This window comes from Oryzias latipes, chromosome 8 (genome assembly GCF_053564925.1).
Source record: "Oryzias latipes strain Hd-rR chromosome 8, Olatipes_Hd-rR_3.1".
Taxonomy (NCBI): domain Eukaryota; kingdom Metazoa; phylum Chordata; class Actinopteri; order Beloniformes; family Adrianichthyidae; genus Oryzias; species Oryzias latipes.
Window position 1 is genome coordinate 18,500,969 of NC_136244.1, and position 17,412 is coordinate 18,518,380.

Consider the following 17,412-nt stretch of genomic DNA (forward strand, 5'->3'; position numbering starts at 1 on the left):
CAAAACAGAACTTTTTGGTAAGAACTCTACTTGTCGTGTTTGGAGGAGAAAGAATGCTGGGTTGCATCCGACAACGATCCCAAACACACTGCTCATGTAAAATAGGAGAGGCTTCCTAAGAAGCATTTCAAGGTCCTGGAATGGCCTAGCGAGTCTCCAGATCTCAACCCCATAGAAAATCTTTGGAGGGATGTGTTACCCATCCCTCTAAAGATTTACCCAGACGAAATAACACTGCTGTAAAGGAGATCTGCATGGAGGAATGGGCCAAAATACCAGCAACAGCTTGTGAAAACCTTGTGTCAAAGGTGTTTGCCAATTCGTTTAAAACGTTCACATGACCAGAGAATGATATTTTAACTTTTTTTAGACAAAACAAAAGTAGTGTTTGCTTATGTATTCAGAGAACTAAGTGCTTTAGCTAAAATGTATATTAAGGTTTCCAGTTAAAATTATATAAACTAGCCCACTAGAAAAAACGTAATTTCTTAAGTATTTATAAAAATATTTATTATCTGAAAACAATATTTTGAATTAGGTATGTGAGGACAAAAACAGCGTTTATGCATCTTTTTTCTCAATGTACTCTTCACTTCCGCCTACTCGGCACGAAACCGGAAGTTGTTGGGAGTGAATCATCTCGACTCAGCAGTGATGCTACACTTCATGAAGCCGCTTTTTCCAGAAGTTTCTTCGCCCGGCTTCTGTCCAGCGCGGCGCCGGCGCACAGTCGCGTCTTTTGGAACAAGTTGTTCTGTGTCGGTCGTTTGCCGTTAACTGACATTTTCTCTTTGCTTTGGGATTTTCACCAACACCTCGAGAGCTGTTGTTGTTGCTCGAAGTGACACTGACAGCAGCCGCGGCGGAGAAAGAAACAACTTGACGAAAACACATGACCGGCTGGAGGTGGCGTCGACACCGGCGATGTTTTTCATGAAGTGTTAGCAGAGAAGACCGAGCATTGTGATGGGCAAAGACTACTATAATGTGCTAGGGATAGCTAAAGATGTGTCCGAAGACGAGATAAAGAAGGCGTACAGAAAGCAGGCTCTGCGCTTCCATCCGGACAAGAACAAATCCCCCGGAGCTGAAGACAAATTCAAAGAGATCGCTGAAGCTTACGACGTCCTCAGTGATGCGAAGAAAAGGGAGATCTACGACCGCTACGGAGAAGAAGGTACCTGAACGCATCGCCTGTCTTGCTAGCTTTGCACGCCGTATCGCGGTGTTGTGTAACCCTCAGTAAACGAGTGCATTTGCGTAACTATGCCCCCACCACCTCCACCACCCCCAGCAGCAGCTATCGTAGAAAAGCGTGGGCTCCAACCCCACGGAGCCCAAGAAGCGTACCCCCCCCCCCCCCCCCCCCCCCGGTAGTCGTATGATAACTGCGGGTTATCCTCAATAATAATCGGATTCGTGCTCTTCCGTGTTTCATCGTTAAAACAGATGTTGTGTTTGGCGGGAAAACAGCTGTTTCTGCTTTTTCAATGTGGAAATTGCAAATTTTATAATTAGTGATCATTTTTACTGTTAGCAGATGCTGATTTGTTATAAACTTTAGAGCATTATTTTCCACATTTTCATTTCAGAAATGTTGAAAATGTTTCTATCCATCATGCACACATTTTACTTTCTTGCTTCACCCTCACTGTTTATCCCATCAGGACTGAAGGGCCCGGACAATGCTGCAGGACACAGCGGACCAAATTTCAGCTACACCTTCAATGGAGACCCCCACGCCATTTTTGCAGAGTTCTTCGGAGGTCGGAGTCCGTTCGAGCACTTCTTCTCCCAAAATGGAGAGGAGGACATGGACATCAACGATCCCTTTTCTGCGTTCGGCGTTGGGGGGATCGGCGGCTTTCACAGATCCTATAAATTCCCCCAAGGGAACCTTCACACACAGGGAAAGAAGAAGGACCCGCCGGTGCTCCATGAGCTGAACCTGAGCCTCGAGGAGGTTTTCTCGGGCTGCACCAAGAAGATGAAGATTTCTCGGAAGAGACTGAGTCCCGACGGCTGCACCATGCGCACCGAAGACAAGATTTTAACGGTGGATATAAAGCGTGGCTGGAAGGAAGGCACCAAAATAACGTTTCCCAGGGAAGGCGATCAAACTCCCACCAACATTCCTGCAGATGTGGTGTTTGTGGTCAAAGACAAGCCTCATCCTGTGTTCAAAAGAGAAGGCTCGGATATAGTTTATCCTGCAAAAATAACCCTCAAAGAGGTAAGTTTGCCCTCATGAAAGCATTGTTTTGGCTAACACCCCGGAGTTGCTAACCTTTTTCCTCGTCGTCTCCAGGCGTTATGTGGCTGCACGATCAAAGCCCCTACTCTGGATGGAAGGACCATCACCGTAACCTCCAAAGACGTCGTCAAACCTGGAATGAAGAAGCGAATTGTCGGAGAAGGGCTTCCACTGTCCAAGTGTCCGACCAAGAGAGGGGACATGATCCTGGACTTCAGTGTTAGGTTTCCAGATAAACTGGGCCAGAGCACGCGTGACGCGCTGGAACAGATTCTCCCAGTGTGACGGACGTTTGCCTCCACCGGGAAATTCGATGACATTTCCAGGGATGCTGTTGGCATCGCAACTCTGACCCAGATCAACAAGGCTCAGGGCAAATTTTATCCCCCAAACCGTAGATGTGATTTGTGTGAGGGGCGAACGTTTTTAAAAAGTCTTTTTAAGAGGGTCATCAACTTGCACTGTTGTTTTTGTGTGTCACTGAGGATTTGGTGCTACTGCAGATTTTCTTTTTTTTTTTTCTTTTTTGTGGGAGTGCTTTAAGGTAACATGCAACAAGCGACTTATCAAAATACCTCAGGTGCTCGGACGTCTGCTTGAGTGTAGCTGTAGAAGAACAGCCTCAGTTGGAGTGCTTTTTCACTTCAGCCTTTCACTTGTTGTTACCCCTCAATGTCAGACAGAAAAAAACGGCGCCCAAACGCATCGCATTAATCAATACATTCACACAAATGTCTCCTGAGCGACCTGAATGAGTATTTCAACAGTTTTATTGTGAAAAAAATTCCTTGCAGCTAAAGCTTAAGTGAGGGACGGGTTCCTCCTGCACACGAGTCCTGTCAGTCACTATTGTAGATATTTTAAAATGACTGAACTTTTTCCTGATCCATACCTGTTTTGGCAGAAAAAATACAAATCTAAAGTAGTTTACATGGATGTAAAAATATTTGGAAAAGTTGTTGTGCCAAACACTAGCCCCCATGTGAATGTCATGTAATTAAAATGTGTGAATGTCTAAAAGTATCACGAGTCTTTCTCTCTCTGCTGCCTTTCAATCATGTGGAAAAATATTATTTCAAATATTAAATATTTATGGTTTTCATTAGTTTCTCTGATAAAAGCCAAAGCGATAAATTGATGCTTCATAAGTAAAGCAAGCTTCTGCTACAAATCTATGCAAGATCAGTAAAACATAATATTCTTTTTCTGACTTCTTAACAGAAATGTTTACTTATTTGAAGTAAAATATGTAAGCATTGTTTAATTCTTTCAAAATCACACTGGGATGCTTTGGAATTTAACACTTTAAAGTGTTGATAATAAAACTGAGAGAATATTCTTTATAAACCTGTTCACATGTCTTTGCATCTGAGTTAAAAACAAAAGCACTGATTTTTCTGGAATTTACCAAACTGAATTTTATAATGAAATAGGGAAAATTGCACCACAGCATCATACTCCTCCCACCATGTTGGTGTGATTGTTCCACCAGGCAAGGAACAATCTTATTTTCAGACGTCTTGCCATATAACTTGTTTTCTTTTGAGGTGTAGGCACATTTTTCAGCCACACCTATTTTTTCTTTGTCCTAATTGTTTTTTTTTCATCTCGTCATGCGTCATGCAACTTTTTAAGAGACAGCAAACGTTAAGATCTTACAAATAGGATATGTTTTATTACTTTGTGATACCAATATAACAAATACTTTAATATATTATCTTTAAGGAATATGGAAAAAGATGTTATTAGGTAACTGGGTGAAGCTTCAAATGAATTAATCAAAACATAAAAACACAAGGACTGTGAATTTTGATCATTTTAAGTTTTACAACATGAATTAATGCTGTGATCTTGAGCGCGTCCAGAAGCATGCTAAATGATTTTTAGTCAACGACGTTAAAACAAAGATGTTTGGAAATGTTTTTTTTTAATCCGGAAACAACAGACCATGGCTTTTATTTTGGTGAAGTTTACAGTTGCAGAGTCTGAAATTCACCGCTAGGGGGCAGAAGACGTCCAATCATTTCTTAACACTACGGAAGCAAAAGACAAAAGACGGAACAGTAACACACACACACACACACACACACACACACACGCGCACACACACAGACACACACACACACACACACACACACACATATCTCAAGAGGAACAAAAATTATCAAAATGATTGCAAATCCACATGTATTAATACGTAATTTTGGATAAAGTGTTTTTAATCAAATAACTTAGTGAATTAGATGAATAACGGCTTTGTGGTTAGTTTCATTTATTAGATTTTCATTTATTTCATATATCATAGATTTTTTTTAAACCATAACACTATGGGTTTTGAAACTTGAAGAAATATGTTGCAATTCCTTCTTTATTTGAAAAATAAAGTAGTTATTTTAATCGTCCTTCGGAGATTATGTAAAAAATTCGTGAAGTGTTTGAGAAACGTCGATTATAAAGTTACCGGTAGTTACAAACCATACATTTCCGGGAAAAACTTTCAAAATAAAACAAGGCGATGGGAAGGTTCATGACGATTTATGCGTGGGATTTTAAAAGTTTAGTTCAAGTTCCTAAACTCAACCAAGCTAAATCAACGAGTTTAGGATGAGTAAAATTAACGAGTCAATTATACACAGACAACATTAACAGAATAATGTAAAAGTGTTATTAAACACCAACTGAAACTTTACTTTTACGAGGTTACGTGAATGGGTCATCGTTCCACCCTGTAGGCTGGTAAAAGCCTCTTTTTACAATAGCATACCGATACACGCACAACTGAAGAAATGCACTGAAATTACCCGTAATGTTCATAGTGTCTGCTCACCAAAAGCAAATAATTACAGATACCGCTCTTACGTTGCAGGAAAACTTTGTCCGGTAACTAAATAGGCTTCGTTGGCAAGCTAAGCTAACAGGAAGAGCTAACGACACTTGAAACTCCGGTAAGATGAAGAATCATTGGCCTGTCGTGTTTCCCTGTTTGCGCTCATGTTTATTGACCATGCTAATTGACTCAGTCACTGTAGAAACGGTGACTTAAAACACAAGCAAAATTATCACTCAGTGTGGATTTAAATGCTTGTTAGCGCTGTTAGATCAGATGAGAGCCGTGGGTGTTTGTGATGCTTCACGTTACTAACAGCTGAGCTAACGGCTAATAATAGTAGCTTTGTGTGATACATATTCGTGTAAGGTTCCATATATGTAACTGATACATATTTCTATTATGACATTTCTACAAAATTACTTTTGTTATAGTGAAGTAAATACTGTTCAGATATAGGATTTTGTTTTAGTGGCTTTGCTAATGTTTCGAAATTTTGTTTTTGTTGCTTGCTAATATTTTTAAAGCTTTTATTTTGGTTGCTTCGCTAATAATAGTCTCGCGCTTTTGGGTTTGTTTTTTGCTAGTATTTTTGTTCTGGTAATATTTTTGAGCTTTTGTTTTGGTTGCTTTGCTAAGAGTCTCTCTTTATTTCTGTTGATTTGCTAATATTTTCGAGCTTTTATTATGGTTGCTTTGCTATTAGTCTCTCTTTATTTCTGCTGTTCTGCTAAAATGTTTGAGCTTTTATTTTGGTTGCTTCGCTAATATTTTTGAGCTGTTATTTTGCTTGCTTTGCTAATAATTTTGAGCTTTTATTTTGCTTGCTTTGCTAATAGTCTGCTCTTTTGTTTTGCAGCTTGATATCCTCTCCAGCAGCCTGCTGGACCTGACAGATCCAGCGATGTGAGCAGCTCTGATGAGCATCTTCTTGAGTCTCATCTGCGTCTGTTTGAGACGGCTTTTAATCTGCACCAGAGGAGCACCGAGTAACAAACGCCACAGCCGGATTAGCCGAATAGGTGTATGTTGTTGAGAGTTGGAGGGTAACTCCACAACGATGCCTCTGGGATTGGGAAGAAGGAAGAAGGCATCCCCGCTGGTGGAGAATGAGGAAGGGGAGCCCATCCGCGCCGGCCTCAATGTGGCAGGGATGGATGGGCTGGATGGAGGTGTGGTTGGACTTGGAGAAGGTGCTGCCTCTGAGGGTCTTCCTCCTCCGCTGAACAGCATGAGACCACGGCTCATCTTCCACACGCAGCTCGCTCACGGAAGCCCCACAGGCCGCATCGAGGGCTTCAGCAATGTCCGGGAGCTTTACGCTAAGATAGGAGAGGCCTTTGGGATACCTGCATCTGAGGTGAGAGGACAACATATATTGCTCTTGGTTCATAGTTTCTATTGTGTTAACTGCATATTTCCTTGCACAGGTTATGTTTTGCACACTGAACACACACAAGGTGGATATGGATAAGCTGCTGGGAGGTCAGATCGGGCTGGAGGACTTCATTTTTGCTCACGTTAAAGGACAAAAGAAGGAAATCGAAGTGTTTAAAGGAGAAGACGCTCTGGGTCTGACAATCACTGATAACGGAGCAGGCTATGCTTTTATCAAGGTGAGGAAGGCTTTCTTTTAATGGCCACTGCTTGGTGGTCTGCTGCATCAGTCTCCCAACTTTTGCCGCCTTTCAGAGAATCCGTGAGGGGAGCATCATCCACCAAATCCAGGTCATCAACGTCGGGGACATGATTGAGTCCATCAACGGCCATCGCCTCATTGGCTGTCGACACTACGAAGTTGCCAAAATGTTGAAGGAGCTTCCGAGGGGGAAGATGTTCACCATCAAGCTGGTGGAACCTCTCAAAGCTTTTGGTGGGTGTGAAAGAAACACACTGTGTTTCTCCGACTTGTCAATAAAGATTCTTTTTCTGATTTGATCTTAAATGGTTCGAGATGTGCATGTTTTACAACCCCACCACATACATGTTTTAAGTGTAATGAGCGGTTTTGTTGTGCAGATATGATCAGCCAGAGGTCTGGAGGCTCCAGATCAGCATCAGGGGTTCAGCTTGGGACGGGCAGAGGAACCCTTCGGCTGCGCTCCAAAGGTCCCGCTACAGTGGAGGAGCTGGTGAGCGTGCCTGAACTGGACTGGATTGTCAGGTGGGGGCGTTTGTGGCGTTTGGTCTGAGCGTGTACTTTGGATTTTCTCAGCCTTCTGCGTTTGAAGAAAAGGCCATCGAGAAAGTGGACGACCTGCTGGAGAGTTACATGGGCATCAGGGACAGCGAGTTGGGTGCGTCTGCTTGTGTTTGTCGGGTCTGTGTCGTCTTCAACGTCTTCCTAACTCGTGTTTCCTCTGTGCAGCTGCCACCATGGTGGAGCTGGGAAAAGACAAGAAGAACCCAGACGAGTTCGCCGAAGCTCTGGATGAAACTTTGGGAGATTTCGCCTTCCCGGATGAATTTGTGTTTGACGTGTGGGGCGCCATCGGAGACGCCAAGGTCGGACGGGTGTAACATCAGAAACTAATGAGGCTTCATGACGTGTGTGTGTAGGTTTTACATGCACAACATTCAGCACTACTAGAACACACCACCACCGTGAGTTTTTTTTTTTTTTTTCTTTTTAACTCCAGTACACTCGTCTAACTTTTGTGCTTCATGTTTTTGGGAGATGATCCAGACACTGGGAGAGGAAGGCAGCGCTTTTCGTCTTCCTGCTTTTTCCAGAAGCCACTAGCACGCCGGGGAGCATTTCCCCCCAAACGCATCAAAATGACCTTGCATGTCGCAGATGCTCAGCGTGGAACAAAACAGAACTGACCTCTGAAACGGGAGAAAAAAAGCGATCTGTGATGTTTTCCAGCTTGCTTTGCGCCGCGCAGGAATGGAGACAAACATGGGGTTGCACGGCACCTGTACCAGTGTTTTTGTACTCGTACGGCGTCGTTCTGAGCATGTGCTGTTACCTTTTATCTCTTCCCACTATGAAATCATGTTGTCATAGGTCCAAACATAAAATAGACGCTTTCAGATGAGATTGTAGAAAAGTTGTAGCTGTTAACTGAAAAGATGAGATGTTGTTTTTTTCCCACATCTTGCTGTAGTGAAAATGGCTTCACCTTCCTGCTTTTCATTGATTTTGTTTTTCCACATTTCTAAAAAAAAAAAAAAACAGTGTTAACCAGAAGCAGGCAGGTTTCCAGGTTTGTGGATTTATTTTTTTATAGTTAGTGTTTTTTTATATATATATAAAAATATATATGAAGTGATGTGTTGATTATTTTAAAAGAGGAGATGTGTAACAGGAGAATTTGTGTTGCGACTTTATAACACAGCAGTATTAAGTACAGACAAAAAAAGTTCTAATTTCCGACGTTTTTTTGTGAGTTCTGTTTCAAAAACCTGAAGCCCGACGAGAAACCTTCGTTGTGTTGATGACGGGATGACGTTGCACTAACCTCAGTTTAAGTTAAATAGGATAAAGTCAGTGTATCCACACGGGAGAAGCTGTTTTTCCTTCATTCCTCAGAGTTAATGAATTCCCAAATGGGTGATGTAATGAAACTGATGCTCAAACACTGTAACACTAAGAACATTATTTTGTTGGCTTTGTTTACACTGTTGTCAATGTCCAAAATATATTGCAATAACAACATTCATACGGGTTGTTTTAGTTTTTTTCTGCCCTAAAGGATTCATTTAGGTCAGATGTTTTAACAGGGTTTCTCCAGATGTAATAAACTGAAATGTTTGACTGAATTCAAAGAAAATCCCTCCCTTGGAGGGCGGATTTCTTCTCACCTCTGTGTGCTCCTGAAAAATATATGACATCTAACTAAACGGGTGCTGAAAAGGTAATAAGATCTGTTTTGGTTAACTTGATAGTCGCACTGGCCGGGGTCACTTACAGGCCTTGATCGTGGAAATGGTAAACTGAGAAGGCAGCCAAGTCGAACAAAATGTTTCAACTATAAACGTGGGTTTATTGTAATCAGCAATAACATTCGAGGCACTTTTCTTTTTCTACGAATTGCTAGTTAACCTGGGTGTTTAATGGGGCGGTCGGTGTGGCCTTTGTTTATAAGGCATGGAGTAAACCGGTTCCACGAGTTGATCTATAACTCTGGCTGCTTATAAGGCAGGCCCACATCACTCTCTGGACTCTCTGGGGTGAGAAGCTGAGGGAAACTGCCATTACGGGAGCAGCTTCACGCTACAGAGACCGGACCAATGGCGCTGCGCCCCCGAGCTTCCTCCCAACCTGGAAAACTTTCCCTCCTCCAGGTTCCCAAGGCCATCCCATCTCTTCGACCGCGGGCCGTCTCTTCGCGGTCGGGTTCCATGCTGGAAGAGGAGCTGTCTTGTCCCGTCTGTTGTGAGATCTTCAAAGAACCCGTGGTCCTCAAGTGCAGTCACAGCTTCTGCCGGGCCTGCCTGCAGGAGTTCTGGAACAAGAAGAAGGCCCGGCGCGAATGTCCCATCTGCAGGAGGAAGTGCTCTCTGACGGAGCCGACCGTCAGTCTGGCCCTGAAGAATGTGGCGGACACCTTTCTGAGGGAGCAGGAGCGGAGGACAGCCACGTCTAGAGACGGCACAGGAGCGGAGGGGAAGGGGCTGGAGGTGAAGTGCGCCTCTCATGGGGAGGCTGTCAAACTTTTCTGCATGGATGACTTTGAAGTCCTGTGCTTTGTGTGTCACACTTCCAAGAAGCACCAGGGGCACCGAGTTTGTCCCGTGGAGGAGGGAGCCCAGGATCTCAGGGTGAAGTACTCGCTTATCAACTGTTTTCAAAAAATACTTTTCGGGACATTTTGGGAGTTTGAGTTGTTTGTTTTTTGTAGGTAGGGTTAAAAGAAGAGCTGACCCCCCTAAAGAAACATCTGCGACGCCTGTATGAAGCCAAGCAGGAGTGTGATGACACAACTGTGCACATCAAGGTATAAACAAACATTCATAAAGGCTTCATGACCGCTGACGTGACCACAATCACAGCTGAACTATGATCTGTTAGCAAACAGGCATGTAACATTACAGACGTGCTGATATTTGACCTGATTGGGTAAAAGCATTTGGTGTCAGAAGTTGGCTCCAATTGTAAAATCCAGCAGTAAGAAACCTTATTTTACAACATTTGTGGAGGTTTGGAAAAGGTGATGTTCATGATTATGTGCATCTTGTGTGGCAGAACCAGACTCAGGCCACGGAAAAGCAGATCCGAGCGGAGTTTGAGCAGCTTCGGCAGTTCCTCCAGCGTGAGGAGGAGGCGCGGTTAGCTGCTCTGCAACAGGAGGATGAGGAGAAGAGAGAGCTGGTGAGGAAGAAGTCTGAGAGCATCACCAGAGATATCCTGACATTTTCTCACGCCGTCATCGCCCTAGAGAACGAGATCGCATCGGATGATGTGCTCTTCTTGCAGGTGACGGGTTTTTCCAAAAAAGCACGACCTTCAGATCTGTCACTAACAATGAATGTAACTGTGTGTCTCATCCTTTCAGAGTTACTCCAGCACAAAGAAAAGGTACATTTCTGGTGTCAAACTGGATTTCATTTGGCTGCTTTCTTGCCATTGATGGATTGATTTGTTTTCCCACAGATTAGAGCTCCCACAGAGAGATCCAGAGAAGCTGTCAGGTGTTCTTATAAATGTGGCCAAGCACGTCAGTTCCCTTAAGTACTATGTTTGGGAGAAGATGGTGGATCTTGTTCACTACAGTACGCCCCCCCCCCCCATACACCTTTATCACTTATGTTTATTTTGGCTCTAATATGACCTCATTCCTTTCAGCCCCCATCACCCTGGACCCCAACACCGCGTACCCCTGGCTGTCCCTCTCCTCAGACCTGACCATGGTGGCCAACACTGGCTTCCTCCAGCAGCTCCCAGACAACCCCGAGCGCTTTGGCCACTTTGTCTTCGTGCTGGGATCAGAGGGTTTTGTGTCCGGCTGCCACGCCTGGGAGGTGGAGGTTGGCGACAAGATAGACTGGATGCTGGGGGTGGTCAAGGAGTCCATCGACAGAAAGGGTCGCATCTCTGGCTGCCCCGAGGGCGGCTTCTGGATGATCTCGCACTACGAGGGCGAGTACTTGGCCATGACGAGGCCAAGCACGCCACTGTGCTTAGAGGGGCAGCTGACTCGAGTCAGGGTGCAGATGGACTATGACGCGGGCAAGGTGGCTTTCACTGATCCTGTGAGCATGAAACCCATCTACACTTTCACTGACTTCTTCACTGAAAAGATGTACCCCTTTTTCTGCCCCGGATCTAACATCAAGGGCAGCAACCCCAAACCTCTGAAAATCTGTCCCGTTAAGGTGGCTGTGTGGAACAGTGCAGCATGGTAATCAGTCCTGTAAAAATGAATTCAGTTTGGCTGAAATCAGTCTGTGACCCACAAAGTTGTTGTTGAAATCTGCCATTTTTATCAAGGAAAGCTCCATTAAGCCTCTTCAGCTTAACTCCCCCTGGTGGTCAAAAACTCACACAAAAGAACAAGTTTCCTCCAATTTAAGGCTAAACTAAAATACTTGCTGATTGACATGTAATTTGTAGCCAAGGAATCAGGTTGTTGTTTGATGCTTTTGTTAATCTACGCTCAAAATTTGGAGCCAAACTGCAGTTTTTGAGGTTCAGTTGTAATCCGACACCAAAATCCTTTCAAACCGAATAAAAACGTGTTTTTTTTTCAGCCATGAAACCTGTGTGCTCTCGTCTTTACTGTGAGAGAATTACGGCTTCTGTTTCATTGTGGTTTGGAGAAACCATGCAGCGCCAGCAGAAACACTCCAAAATGTGAAGTTAAGCATCATGAAACGGATCTTGACTAATAAACTGTCTTCAATCGCAGACTCAGCTTCCTCTGCATTGTTCCAGCGGAGGATCTGTGGAGGGCGGCGGAAAGTTGCTGACTAACCTCCTCCACCCGTGTCAGCATGCAGCCGGCCTGCGTGCTGCAGGAAAACGCAGGATCATAATATATAGCCTGACTGTGGGGAGGAATGGTAGAAAGAGGAAGAGCTGGATGAGAAAAGCTGAGGTTTTTTTTTGAAGCTTTAAAATGACTTTTTCAAAGTTTAATGCTAAACTTTTGAATTCTGTACACGTTTGCACAAAACACCTCAAAATTACCCAGCAGGCTGAGACCTGCTGTCCTCACTGAAGACTTCAGGACCCACTTATATGTGCTGCAAAGGTCAGAGCTGTCTGTCAAGAGAAGAGCTTCTGGAACACAACAGTGCAAGTCATCAAACCATTCTGCTACTTATTCAGTGAAGTGTGATCGCCACAGGAGAACTGAAATAATCTGTCCCTGTAGTTTTCCAAGGATTGGACTTGTTGGTACTTTAATGCAAAGAGAATGTCATGTTAACCTGGTGTCCCTGAAGCAGTCTTCTTGGTGGGTGGGGGCCCCCACTCTGCTAACTGCGGGGGTTTGTTCACAGTGGCGATAAGAAAATCCTCTGCTGCAGTCAGAGCTCATACACTCACCGGCCACTTTATTAGGTAGTCCTTGCTAGTACCGGGTTGGACCCCCGTTTACCTTCAGAACTGCCTTAATCCTTGGTGGCATAGATTCAATAAGGTACTGGATACGTTTCTGAGAGTTTGGTCCATATTGACATGATAGCGTCACAAAGTTGCTGCAGATTTGTGACATCCATGATGCCAATCTCCTGTTCCACCACATCCAAAAGGTGCTCTATTGGGTTTAGATCTGGTGACTGTGGAGAACATTTGAACTTATTGCCATGTTCAAGAAATCACTCTGAGATTATTCCAGCGTTATGACATGGAGCATTGTCCTGCTGAAAGTAACCATCAGAAGGTGGTACACTGTGGTCATAAAGAGATAGACATGGTCAGCAACAATACTCAGGTAGGCTGTGGTGTTATAACCATGCTCAGTTTGTACTAAGGGGCTCAAAGTGTGCCGAGAAAATATCCCCCACACCTTGACACCAACAGCCTGAACCGTTGATACAAGGCAGATTGGATCCATGTTTTCGATGCCAAATTCTGACCCTATACCCGATTTGGTCTTCTGCTGCTGTAGTCCATCTGTCTCAAGGTAGGAAGTGTTGTGCGTTTAGAGATGCTCTTCTGCAGACCTGGGTTGGAACCAGTGGTTATTTCAGCTACTGCTGCCTATCAGCTGAAACTAGTCTGACCATTCTCTTCTGACCTCTGGCACCAACAAGGCATTTCCGCCCACTGAACTGCTGCTCACTGAATATTTTCTCTTTTTCTGACCATTCTCTGTAAATCCTAGAGATGGTTGTGGGTGAAAATCCCACTAGATCAGCAGTTACTGAAATCTTCAGACCAGCTCGTCTGCCACCAACAACCATGTCACACGTTCAAAGTCCCTTCAATCTCCTTTCTTCTCCATTTTAATGCTCAGTTTGAACCGCACCAGATTGTCTTGACCATGTCTAAATGCATTGAGTTGCTGCCATGTGATTGGCTGATTATTAATTTGTGTTAACGAGCAGCTGGACAGGTGTGCCTAATAAAGTGAGTGTGTATTAACCCGAATTTTACTGTGAGTTCTCTTCAGGTCAGAGTTATTGGAGACCTTGTCGATTCAGAAATAACTGCCCCAAAAGGAGAGAACAGTACCTAATTGAAAAAGCAGAGCTTGACCGGAAAAGTCATGTGACTTTTATCAACACAGCCTGGAGCCACTTAGTGAAAATCTCACACAGCTTATTGTTCCTCATTGAAACATAGAGGCAACAGGTTTGTTAACTACACACGATTATGTCATTTCATTAAAAAAAAATTCTGCCTAAATTGGCAGAAATCCAAAACAGGAAGAAGACGATGGTGGGTTCACCGCAGTGACTTTAATATTTACAGAATAATTTTCTGATGTAACAGCGCTGAAACAAGAGCGGTGATGTCAGCCTGAATGGCGTTTGGACACCCACCACATGGCTGCGCTCTTTCAGTGTTAAACGGCGCCTTGTGAAAGAGCCTTAAAGAGTCTTGATAAACAGAATGAATGCGCACGGTTCATATTGATGTTTCAGCTGGAATGTACTGAGCATGTGCAGAATAACAAAAAAGAAAGAATGTGATGCATCTTTTCTGTTTTATTCTTTTTTTAAGAGAAATAAAAATTTGTGGACTTAAAGCTTTTATTATATATCAACTCTGAATTGGCAAAAAAAAAGAGCTTGTTGAAGTTTTTGTATTTAATGTGCAATGAATTCAGGAAATATTTACTTGCAAAGCTCATAACTCAGCACTGAAATGGATGAAACCCCCTCTTCTGCTTCACAGAGGTTGTCCTACATGATATTATAATACAGTTTGCTGTTTGTTCTTGGTATTTTGTTCAATCCCAGGACTTCCAACATGCACAACAGCAAACGCAAGCCGGTGGAGAGATGGCTCACTGATGAGCAAAAGCAGAGAAGTTCATAAAATCAGGCACTCAATCAACACCTTCATACAACGACACAGCAAAGCTCCATCTTCATAACAGAGACTGGTGCTCTTTGGATTCTTCCACTGCTGGTGAGCATAAAAACTGGGAGCAACACGCTTTTAAAAAATGGCTTCATGACAAAAAGAAAAAAAGGAAAATAGTGGTTTGGAGAATGTTTTCACTTTTGAAAACCCCAAAGAACATGGACTTTGACGGAACATTTTGACAAACACAAAGGGAACCAACATCCAGAACTTTAGTCCCTTAGCTGTCCGGGTAAATTAGGCAGCGTCTTAGTTCGGATGAAAAAAAAAAACATGTTTATTTTAATCCACACACAAACACCACAGTGTACACAGCGGTGTGCAACATTCAGGCCAATTCTGATTAAAACACACACTTCTGCGAGGTGTAAAACAAAAAAAAGTTAAAGAACCACACAGATGAAAATGATGTTTTAACATGTTTTTGTGGCATTTTTCTGATGATGGAGGACCTTTAGCCTATAAAGAAAATTAAGCTTAGCATTTCTGAGGATTTCTTTATGGAAATTGTGTGAATCAAATTCCAAATTCCAAGAGCTTCTTTGTGAAATTGAAAATGCAGACAAATAGATCTATCTACGTCTTTGTTTTCCTCGTCTGAGCTGGCATCTGGTTCAAACTGTACGGCTTTATAGCTCCAAGATTGCTCCCCATTTTGTTGCACCGCTATGTTAAGTTGGAGTTGTGAGGGGCTGTAAGCCAGTGGGAGAGGATGTAAACGGAGAGCTCTCTGCAGCTCCAGGGAGGGGAAGAGGGGGGACGCGTTTGCTCCACGCCAATGATGCCGCTCTGCAGAAACTATGACCTAGAAATTTGGATTTTTGGCTATAAATAGCATAATTATGGTTAAAAGACTACTGTGAACACTGAAAAAAAATCAAATGATGTGGGACTTTAAAGGCTTTTTAAATGCAGGGGATAGTTTGTAAAAGGGTTATTTTATGTATTTATTTATTTTTTTTAACTAAAACCTTAACTATCACCCCATAGCCTCAGGTTTTCCCAAACTTCAGCTTAATTTTTCATCATATTTACTTTCTCTTACTTACATTTTTAGTTGATAGTAAATAGTCATAGCTTATTCCATTTCCAGAGTTTCTTTAAATAAGCAATAAAATCTGCGAATGGGCAAAGAAAAAAATGGGCTTACTAAGAATTCTTATTTTATCTCATTACCAAGACATATGCCTCAAACTTTTTCTTGAAACACAGGCCTTTTTACTTTTTAAGATTCAGTTTTTCCAGTGAACAGAGCTTTAAAATTTAAATTTGCTTTAAAAATAAATCCAATTTTAATCCTGTTTTAAGTGTGAAAAACATCTTTGGTGGTCAGTTGATTCACTGGGTCACTGGAGATAACCCATCTAGTGTTGGGCAAAGGCAGAGTTCACCCTGGACAGTCTGTGACACAATCACACATTTTACCCAAAGGGACAATTTTAATCATTAGTTAACCTATTAAGCATGTTTTTGGTTTGTGGGAGGAAGCCAGAGTGCCCAGAGAAAACCCACACATGATGGAGAGAACATGCAAATTCCACACAGAGAAGAAACCTGCTGAGATTCCAGCCAGAGCTTTCTTGTTTTGAGGCGAGAGCGCTAATCACTGCACCACCGTGCAGCCCCAAATCAGTTGATGATGTAAAATTTCTCAGCAGAAGGCATCCTTTGCACACCGCTGTATCCACTCTGCAGACATTGCATGTGATATCTCAGGTAACATGCACTATGTGCAATATGTGACACTTCATTAAATGCACTTTTGGGTTGCAGGTCTCCGATGTGAAAATAGGAAGGTGCATAAATAAAAACATTCCAATTTCTATAGAAAAAGTCCATGCAGTCTGTGCCGCAACTTCTGCAAGACCGAGAATGAGGGCCGTGAGCCATCTGGCAGTCTCCTTTTCTGCCTGTGAGGATTTTGCTTCTCCATCTTGTTGGTTTTGTGAGCCCCCTCCTCTCTCTGTCGTTGGTGTGAGAGTACTTTTAGTCCTTTTTGCCTCTCACAGATGAGTGCTGTCCTGCGTGTTAAACCTGTGGCTCTCTGATAGTCCGGCGCTGCACTTCCTGCTGCTCCCCTGATTGGGCACTAGGGAGAGGGGGTCCGGTCTGATCAGGTACCTGCAAATTGGGCACAGACAGGGGCAGAAATTGAATTCTCTAATAACTGCAATGACGTGCTGTGCTCCTTTCATATCGCTTTTATATGGTGTTATTTGCTCACACGACGTCGTGCAGCTCCAGTCTGGTGTCTGGGGAGGGGTTGATGAGGATGTACGACAGTCTGTTTCCTTGGTCTGTCATCCCATCTGACACAGGAAGAGAAGGGGTTGGTGAGCCAGGAAATGAAACAGGCAGAGGATGTAGAGGTTGTGTGACATCTGTTTACATGACAGGTTCATTTTTAGTGAAATAAGAAATAATTGAATTGTCAAGTTTTGTTTCAGATGTGGAGGAGAGCTTGAAGCTTACTGAATCCAGTTGGAGAAAGACCCAAGTGTTTCATCCTCGTTCGCACCAAAGCGTTCAGCTCCTGCCGCTCCGAACGTCGGAACAGGGTCAGTCTCTGCTGAGTGATCCTCTCCGCTGCACTGCCTGGACCCCCTTTGGCCCCACTGGACCCTCGGCCCCCTTTCCGGCTCAGGCGCCGAGCCCACTGCATGCTCTTCCTCCTAAGCAGCGGGTGGTCGGAGGAGTGGGAGGAGGTGGAGATGGGTTCTGAGGAAGTGGAGTTACGGTGAGCGCCTGTGCGGGACAGAAGGGGCTCTCTGGGTTCTCTGGTGTCCTCGTAGTCTTCAACCGTGATGGATACCTGAGACTAAGATGCACAAAAAACCCACTTTCACA

At 43.6% G+C, this 17,412-nt stretch overlaps 4 protein-coding genes across 8 annotated transcripts in view; 3 read left to right on the forward strand and 1 right to left on the reverse strand.

Moving 5' to 3' along the window:
• The first annotated feature begins 620 nt into the window (after positions 1–620).
• LOC101163253 (dnaJ homolog subfamily B member 1-like) lies at positions 621–3,274 on the forward strand. Its single transcript, XM_004071381.4, has 3 exons — positions 621–1,177; positions 1,668–2,233; positions 2,309–3,274. Exons 1-3 carry the CDS (start codon positions 967–969, stop codon positions 2,537–2,539), a joined length of 1,008 nt encoding a protein of 335 aa, XP_004071429.1. The 5' UTR covers positions 621–966; the 3' UTR covers positions 2,540–3,274.
• A 1,473-nt stretch (positions 3,275–4,747) lies between these two features.
• Positions 4,748–8,742, forward strand: gipc1 (GIPC PDZ domain containing family, member 1). Of its 5 annotated transcripts, none has more exons than XR_002873682.2 (8): positions 4,748–5,199; positions 5,941–6,441; positions 6,512–6,697; positions 6,774–6,954; positions 7,101–7,213; positions 7,297–7,378; positions 7,450–7,685; positions 7,768–8,742. XR_002873682.2 is itself a non-coding variant. In XM_023957500.2 (7 exons), the coding sequence occupies exons 2-7, from the start codon at positions 6,142–6,144 to the stop codon at positions 7,599–7,601; spliced, it is 1,014 nt and encodes a 337-aa protein (XP_023813268.1). In that variant the 5' UTR covers positions 4,751–5,199; positions 5,941–6,141; the 3' UTR covers positions 7,602–8,742. The 5 variants fall into 5 exon arrangements, 2 of the variants coding, with proteins under 2 accessions (XP_023813268.1, XP_078807764.1); XR_013657769.1 differs by having other exon boundaries at positions 4,751–5,199; positions 7,759–8,742; XR_013657770.1 differs by having other exon boundaries at positions 5,197–5,445; positions 7,759–8,742.
• A 97-nt stretch (positions 8,743–8,839) lies between these two features.
• Positions 8,840–11,785, forward strand: trim35-12 (tripartite motif containing 35-12). Its single transcript, XM_004071629.4, has 6 exons — positions 8,840–9,848; positions 9,929–10,024; positions 10,273–10,503; positions 10,583–10,605; positions 10,681–10,799; positions 10,873–11,785. The coding sequence occupies exons 1-6, from the start codon at positions 9,318–9,320 to the stop codon at positions 11,430–11,432; spliced, it is 1,560 nt and encodes a 519-aa protein (XP_004071677.1). The 5' UTR covers positions 8,840–9,317; the 3' UTR covers positions 11,433–11,785.
• Positions 11,786–14,163: 2,378 nt separating this feature from the next.
• Positions 14,164–17,412, reverse strand: part of kcnt2b (potassium sodium-activated channel subfamily T member 2b) — a 44,592-nt gene continuing 41,343 nt past the window's right edge. The window contains exons 28-30 of the mRNA XM_011478102.4: positions 17,038–17,383; positions 16,790–16,874; positions 14,164–16,686 (exon numbers count right to left, since the gene is read on the reverse strand). Coding sequence (XP_011476404.1) covers positions 16,569–16,686; positions 16,790–16,874; positions 17,038–17,383 — 549 coding nt within the window. The 3' untranslated portion in view covers positions 14,164–16,568. The remainder of the gene's footprint in view (positions 16,687–16,789; positions 16,875–17,037; positions 17,384–17,412) is intronic.